The following is an 8,733-nucleotide window of genomic DNA, read 5'->3' on the forward strand; positions in this document are numbered from 1 at the left end:
ACAGGAGAAGGCAGCAAGCAGAGGTATGCTGCTGCTGCTGCTAAGTCGCTTCAGTCGTGTCCGACTGTGCGACCCCAGAGACAGCAGCCCACCAGGCTCCCCCGTCCCTGGGATTCTCCAGGCCAGAGCACTGGAGTGGGTTGCCATTTCCTTCTCCAGTGCATGAAAGTGAAAAGTGAAAGTGAAGTCAGTCAGTCTTGTCCGACTCTTAGCGACCCCATGGACTGCAGCCCACCAGGCTTCTCCATAAGCAGAGGTATAAATTCAGGTATAAACTGAGTTTGTGACCACACAAAGATTTCACTTCAGTCAGTTGTCTTTTATTCAGAATATACATTGTTGTCTACAAAATAAGCTATAAACAGAACAGAAGTGAAATTACAAGACACGTAAGTTTGCGTATAACCAGTCAGAGCTTTACATAGGAGATGAGTCATTTTCAGAGTTGTCAGAGTTGTCATCTCTAGCTCAGCAAAGATGACACAAATGCAGGCTTTTTTTTTTTTTGGTTTAATTTTTTTTTCTTTTTATCATTCAGATGGAACAAAATTATAATGTGTATCAGTAAAACATTAACATAGTCCCGTCTCTGGCTTGCTGAACACGGGACCTCGGGCAAGTCTCTTAGTTACTCTGAGTCTCTCTCCTTATCAGCAAATTGAAGTCTTGGTATACTCCTTGCCTGTCCCACACTTGTTATGTCACAACATAACAAGGTTATGACAAACTGGCTTTTAATATGAGAGAGTATCGTACTAAAGCAAGATGGTATTTTAGGTTGTTATTTGTGATACTATTAGAAAGATATTGTATCTTATTTTTTTCTTGTTTTTATCATTATCATCGTCATCATCCTGTCATTAAAGCATGGAGTACCTGGGAACCATTCTCTTGCACTGATCATTATACAGCGAACTGGGGAAGGCGGTAGTTTTATCTGAGACCTTATCCACAGTGGTTTGTTAGTAATGTCCAAGGTCAGTCCACGTATAAGACAGTCTCCCCTGTGAGTGAGTCATCTTGGCACAAATTCCAGTTAGTTACCTCTATATTAAATAGTTGTGATAGTTCTTCAGATTTTATCTCTGCTCCCTATAACCTCCTTTAAAAAATCATTGTTTTAGCAATGTGAAGTTTTTTACTGACATCTTAATATTCTTCTTACGTATCATTGTATTTGGTAACTATTACACTGTGTTGCATGTATTATAGTGTTTATTTATCTGGTCTAAAAGAATTCTTGTCTAACATAGGAACTGTTTTTTTTTTTTTTTTTTTAGCATTACATGTATAAAATGCCTCAATACTAATGAATTATATGAATCGCTGTTTATACTCTGGACTTGATAAATATGGTATTTTTGTTTTCCATCTTTTAACAGGTCCAACGGACCAGGCAGTTGGTAACTTCACCAAGTCCAATGAGTTCTTCTGATGGCAAAGTTCTTCCCCTCAATGTACAGGTGGTCACTCAGCACATGCAGTCTGTGAAACAGACACCAAAGACTCCTCAGAACGTCCCGGCCAGTCCCGGCGGGGATCGTTCTGCCCGGCACCGCTACCCTCAGATCTTACCCAAGCCAGCCAGCACCAGTGCACTCACCATCCGCTCTCCGACTACTGTCCTCTTCACTAGTAGTCCCATCAAGACCGCCGTTGTGCCCACCTCACACATGAGTTCTCTAAATGTGGTGAAGATGACAGCGATATCCCTCACACCCAGCAGCAGCAGTACCCCTCTGAAACATTCTGCCTCAGCAAACAGTGCTACAGGAACAACAGAAGAAGCGCGGACCATCCCACAGATCAAGAATGGTTCTGTTGTTTCACTTCAGTCTCCCGGATCCAAGACCAGCAGCACCGGGGGACCCTCTGCCGTGGAAGTCAAAATGGAGCCTGAGACATCATCAGATGAGCCTCCGATACAGTGCCAAGAGAACTCTGACGGGACCGATGTGCCCAAAACAGCACCTGGTGCCCTCTCGGGACAGAAAAGTAATATAGATGGAGCAGTACAGAAACCTTCCAACGAAGGTGTTGTTGAAATAAAAGCAACTAAGGTTTGTGACCAGAGGACCAAATGTAAAAACCGCTGTAATGAAATTCTGCCAGGCACTTCAACAGGCAATAATCAGAGCACTGTCACTCTCTCCGTTGCCACTCAGAACTTCACTTTCACCAGCACCAGCTCACCATCTAATGGTGACTCAATAAATAAAGACCCTAAAGTGTGCACTAAAAGTCCAAGAAAGCGGCTCTCTTCTGCAATGCAAGAGTCCCAGGTGCCTCCTATAAAGAAACCAATTGTGGAACAGCTGTCTGCAGTTATCCCAGAAGGTCAGAAACCAGGCAGTGTTAAGAAGGACCCAAAGGTTCCACATTCAGGGAAAACAGAGAGCTCAGCAGCAGGTGCTCAGATTTCCAGCAAGGTCTCAACACATGTCAACTCACACATAGTGGCAAGTCAGCCCTTGGATCCCTCTGCTCTTGTTACCAGCGATTCAGCGTTAGAACAGCAAACCACACCATCATCGTCTCCAGATATCAAAGTAAAGCTGGAAGGCAGTGTCTTTCTCTTGGACAATGATTCAAAATCAGATGGCAGCTTTAATCCAAATGAGTGGCAACAGGTCACTAAGGATTCTGAGTTTATATCCGCCAGCTGTGAACAACAGCAAGATATCAGTGTTATGACAATTCCCGAGCACTCGGATATCAATGACTTAGAGAAGTCTGTTTGGGAATTAGAAGGAATGCCACAGGACACATATTCCCAGCAGCTGCATGGCCAGATCCAAGAATCTTCTTTGAATCAAATACAAGCACAGTCTTCAGATCAGTTACCTCTACAGTCCGAACTGAAGGAATTTGAGCCTTCTGTTTCCCAAACAAATGAAAGCTACTTTCCTTTTGATGATGAGCTTACACAGGATAGTATTGTAGAAGAGCTGGTGCTCATGGAGCAGCAGATGTCAATGAACAACTCTCATTCTTATGGTAACTGTTTGGGAATGACCCTGCAGAGTCAATCTGTGACTCCAGGAGCTCCAATGTCATCTCACGCCTCCAGCACCCACTTCTATCATCCAATTCATAGCAATGGCACTCCAATCCACACCCCCACCCCGACCCCAACACCCACTCCCACCCCCACCCCAACCCCGACCCCCACATCTGAAATGATTGCTGGGTCACAGAGTCTGTCACGGGAGAGCCCTTGCTCCAGGCTGGCCCAGACAACACCTGTGGATAGTGCTTTGGGAAGTAGCCGACATACACCCATCGGTACGCCACACTCTAACTGCAGCAGTAGTGTCCCTCCCAGCCCCGTGGAATGCAGGAATCCTTTTGCATTTACCCCAATAAGCTCCAGTATGGCATATCATGATGCCAGCATTGTCTCAAGTAGTCCTGTGAAACCAATGCAAAGACCCATGGCCACACACCCTGACAAAACCAAGCTTGAATGGATGAATAATGGGTATAGTGGGGTTGGTAATTCATCTGTTTCTGGCCATGGCATTCTCCCAAGCTATCAGGAACTAGTGGAAGACCGTTTCAGGAAACCTCACGCTTTCGCTGTGCCTGGGCAGTCTTATCAGTCTCAATCCAGACATCATGACAGTCATTTTTGTCGTTTGACTCCTGTCTCTCCTGTGCAGCATCAAGGTGCCACTGTAAATAACACCAATAAACAGGAGGGTTTTGCGGTCCCTGCCCCTCTTGATAATAAAGGAACTAATTCATCTGCCAGCAGCAACTTCAGGTGCCGGAGTGTGAGCCCTGCTGTTCATCGCCAGCGTAATCTTAGTGGAAGCACCCTCTACCCAGTATCTAATATCCCCCGATCCAACGTGACCCCCTTTGGAAGTCCAGTAACCCCCGAAGTTCATGTTTTCACAAATGTCCACACAGATGCATGTGCCAACAACATAGCTCAAAGAAGTCAATCAGTTCCATTGACAGTCATGATGCAAACAGCCTTCCCAAACGCTCTTCAAAAGCAAACGAACAGTAAGAAAATAACCAATGTTTTGTTGAGTAAACTTGATTCTGACAATGATGATGCTGTGAGAGGTTTGGGCATGAACAATCTGCCCTCCAATTACACCGCCCGGATGAATCTCACTCAGATTTTGGAAACGTCCACTGTCTTTCCGAGTGCCAATCCGCAGAATATGATTGATTCCAGCACTTCTATTTATGAATTCCAAGCACCATCTTACCTCACCAAAAGTAATAGCACCGATCAGATCAGTTTTTCTCCTGGGGATAATCAAGCACAATCAGAAATTGGAGAGCAACAGTTAGATTTCAGCAGCACTGTTAAAGACCTGTTGAGTGGAGACAGCTTGCAGACCAGCCAGCAGCTAGTAGGTCAGGTAGCACCTGACCTCACTAATCCTGCGTCTGACTTCTCTAGCGACATCAGGTTGTCTTCTGAGCTCTCAGGCAGCATCAACGATTTGAACACTCTAGACCCAAATCTACTGTTTGATCCAGGTCGTCAGCAGGGACAAGATGATGAACCTACACTGGAAGAATTAAAGAATGACCCCTTGTTTCAACAAATTTGCAGTGACTCCATGAGCTCTATGACTTCATCAGGTTTTGAATGGATAGAAAGCAAGGACCATCCTACTGTTGAAATGTTGGGTTAAATTGTGTTTTATAATATGTAGCACACTGTAACTAAAGACATATGTATTGTATTTGTCTTAATGGAAGTGCCTCCCGCAGCAGAAACACTTACTATTAATTGTGACATTTTAAAAAGAGTTTGCTGCCGAAGTGGTTTCTTCTTCAGTAGGAAATGGTTAGACTCGCCTCAGTTCTTACCAAGTTTCTGAAAAGAGTAGGCTGTAGAAAAACAAATATTAGGTTTTAAATTTTGTAATGTTCCCCCATTTAATCACATTGTTTGCTAGTAAACAAAAGAATAACCAGCTTTTACAAGAGCAGTCTAGATCTTTATTTTGTATAAGTTCATTTTATTTCATTGGTTGATCTGCACAGATTTTAGAGGAAACCATTGGTTTTAGATATAGGATATTTTGTTGTTGTTGGCATTATCTTTTTAAGTATGAAATCATAGCTAAAGTGAACTGTAGACAAGAAGGTCTTCCTTGAAACAGGGATAATATTCAGGTTATTATAAGTATTTAGGCTTGAAGCATAGAGCTACTGTAGAATGAAAAAATAAAATCTCTGTAGGACTTTCTGGGACTTCAGTACCATTTGCACCTGCAATGAAGGGCTTAAATAGGAGGAAATAATGGAAAATGAAATATTAATATAAGGAAAGCAAAAGCTGCACTAAAATTATTAAAAGGAAAAACTAGTAGCCATTTTTATTTGTGACCTTGTGTTAGTCTTCTTTTAAAATGTTAGTTTTAATATGGAGCTACCACAGAAGACGTGCACGCATGCAGGCGTGTGCACACATACACACACACGTATGTAAACAAAGCAAGTAAGTAATGCGAAATGTTGTAATTTAATAGAACAAATGCAAGCATGTTAGAAGAATATCTTATGTTTTATTATCTGGTTAGTTGAGATAGGGAAATTTAGAAGGAAACTAAAAAGCATTTTCTTAGTTTCATCACAATATGTCTGTATGCACATATTAAATTCTATTTAAGATTTATTTTGAAGGTTTTTATTTATAGTATTCTTAAGTCCTCAATTTAGCGACTGGCTCCTTCACTCCTCCTGAACATAGAAATGCAGTTTGATCATGGGATCCCTTTGAAACACAAGCAAGCAGGAGAGAAATAACACGAAAAACTGAAAAGACAACATTTCATCACCCGAGGTCCGAAGTCACAAATCTTTATCTCTGATAAAACAAAGGGGATATCTAATAGTACTTGAAGAAGAGGAGCATTTTATAACATGCTTAATTTATTTATTGTGATAACCACAATTGCAAAAAGAAGCACTCAGGATTTGTTTTAGAATGTTTCTCTCTTATAGCTCCCATTTTGTTTTGTGAATAACTATTTATGAATTTCATGCTGACACAAGTCTTCTCACTAGTTGACAGCTCCATTTAACTGAGTTTCAAGATTAGTTTCAAATAGACTTAAAAATTTGCCATTAAATTTATAAAGTTATTCTTAAACCATTGTCTGCTACCTTGAACCTAACTAAGCTTTCCTTTACCTTAATTAGTAAGCCAATCAGAAGACTACAATCAATGAATATTTAACAAATGTGATGAGTTTAATACGGTTTCATTGTTCAGTAAATTTGCAAGGTAGGATATTAACATTTTGATAAATAAATGGTGCTAGGGTTGGCTCAGAGGTTTATATATTGATATGTCCTAGTTACTGACATTTGTGTGTTTGCTGTTATCTTGATTTAATGATCTGTTAGATATTTTTTCCTTGATGCTAGTTATTTCTTCACTGTACATTGAGACACAGCACTACTGCACACCAAAGTATGCAATACCCAAAGGAAACTGTGTGATTTCTCTTAACAAATGATGGGAGCCTTTCTATATGAGATACTCTGAAAAGGAGATTTTGAGGCCATTCTAATCCCTTGTTTACATTATTAGCTTCCTACTAATATAAAAAATAATGGGAATCTTTTTTGATAAAAATATAAAGACTGGAGGATTTTTAACCCCTGTATAGTATTGCAGCAAACACTTTAAATTTGGTTGAATTCGTTCAGCAAACTTTCTGGGATTCATATATTGCACTAAATTTGTTGAACCTGTGGTAGGCACATCTCTTAGGATAAATGCAACCAATACAGTCCACAGATTAAACTTTTTAAATGTGTTTCATTATGAAAAGACAAAATGTCATCAAAGTGACAGATAAAATTGTCTTATGTAGCAATGTGCATTAATCTCAATGAGATATTTCTATTTCTTATTCTCTTACATGAGAATATTACAGCAGGAAGAATTAAGTTTAGTTTGCTTCACCATGTTAATACATGATCACAAAATGTGCATGAGTGTTATTGACTTATCTTGTACAGTACTAGGTATTCCTGTAACCACTTTTTTTTTCTTGGCTGTATTGAAACTGGTTCAGTGTTAACCAGACAGACATAGTTATTCACAAGTTATTTACTTTTTTATGTTTACTAATTCTGCTTAGTTATTGTTGAATATGTTCTTTTCTCAGATTATTTTCATTGTTTTGATGTTTTAAACATTTTGCATACTGTTTATCATGATAAGACTTCATGAAGTAAATAATTTTGCATATAATTGCAATAAGCACTGACTTTTGAACTGAAAAGAAGGAAAGTGTTTTTTTGTGCAGTGCATCAGAGGTTCATATAAGAGTCTTGTACTATAATGTGCTTTACTACACCATAAATGACAAAAACAAGCCCTGTTTCATGTTTTCATTTAGTGCAAAAAGTCAAGATTTCCCCAGTGTTTTGTTGTCTGTTGTACCTGCTGAAACTACAGTAGTTGAATATTGCAGTAGCATTTCAGTTCTCTTTTTTTATTGAAAGTGCTCAAAAATTGTTTTTTAAATGTTTTCAAAAACAATTAAAAACATTTTATATTAAACTGACTGGATTTTAAAGTGATTTATGGGATCTATTTTATGTAGAGCGCATGTCATTTTGTAAACAGACCTGAAGCACTTCTTCCTTTGATCTCCTGAAAGTTGAGGAAATGGGGGGAAAAAATCAACATAAGGAGGAGCAGTGCTGCTAAATCTAGTCTCTGTCATTAATCCAGAAGGCTATATGGATCTTAGCTTGTTCATCCAAACTCTGCTGTTCACTTAATGATTTTTTTTTTTTTTTACTGATGAATGATATAGCGTTTTATGTTGTAACAACAACAACAAATCTTTCCTTTTGTTCATTGACATAAAATGTTTGCTTTAAAATGTTAGTCCATGGTGTACCTAGATATGGGTATTTGGGGATCTTTGAATTGAAAAACCGAAGAAGGTAATGGCAAGCCACTCCAGTACTCTTGCCTAGAAAATCCCATGGATGGAGGAGCCTGGTAGGCTGCAGTCCATGGGGTCGCTACGAGTCGGCCGCAACTGAGCGACTTCACTTTCACTTTTCACTTTCACGCAATGGAGAAGGAAATGGCAACCCATTCCAGTGTTCTTGCCTGGAGAATCTCAGGGGTGGCAGAGCCCGGTGGGCTGCTGTCTATGGGGTCGCACAGAGTCAGACAGGGCTGAAGCGACTTAGCAGCAGCAGTAGCAGAATTGAAAAATAATAGAAAATTGGGAAGATTTTAAAGCATATCTATGTCCAAAAGCATTATAGGCATTTTGGTGAACCAGAAATACAAAGTGATAAGTGCACTGAACTTGTAAGCCAGAACTTGAGTTCTAGGTCTGGAAGCAAGAAAGACCACCTAGAAATTTCAAATCTTAAAGAGTAAGAAGCCACAGTCTGACTTGAAGTTTTCTCACTTTTGATACTAAGATGCAGCAACAACCAGTGCCTAGGACTGTAACTTATATTGATTGTAGCCAGGTCTTGCCTGAGCCAGAGCCTCCTTCTTTGTGAAACAGATCTATGTAGGTTTTCAGTAGCCCCGCTCTCACCACAGGACCAGAGCCCTGAGTGTGGACAGGTGGTAGAAGCAATCATAAAAGGCAAGAAGAGTGGAGATTGGGAAGGGAGGAAGAGAAGAGCAGGAAGACTCATAAGAGGAGCCTGCAAACAAAAATTCTAAAGTACTTGAAGAAAATGAAAAATCCTAAGGAAGACAGTCAG

General features: G+C 40.1%; 1 protein-coding gene across 4 annotated transcripts in view; it reads left to right on the top strand.

The window, feature by feature from the left end:
* RFX7 (regulatory factor X7) overlaps nucleotides 1–7,556 on the top strand; it is a 143,320-nt gene extending 135,764 nt beyond the window's left edge. For all 4 annotated transcript variants that reach the window (XM_070796685.1, XM_070796682.1, XM_019968783.2 and 1 more), the window contains exon 10: nucleotides 1,383–7,556. In XM_070796685.1, the coding sequence (XP_070652786.1) occupies nucleotides 1,383–4,661 (3,279 nt within the window). In that variant the 3' untranslated portion in view covers nucleotides 4,662–7,556. The remainder of the gene's footprint in view (nucleotides 1–1,382) is intronic.
* The last annotated feature ends 1,177 nt before the right edge of the window (nucleotides 7,557–8,733 follow it).

This window comes from Bos indicus, chromosome 10 (genome assembly GCF_029378745.1).
Source record: "Bos indicus isolate NIAB-ARS_2022 breed Sahiwal x Tharparkar chromosome 10, NIAB-ARS_B.indTharparkar_mat_pri_1.0, whole genome shotgun sequence".
In the NCBI taxonomy this organism is placed as follows: domain Eukaryota; kingdom Metazoa; phylum Chordata; class Mammalia; order Artiodactyla; family Bovidae; genus Bos; species Bos indicus.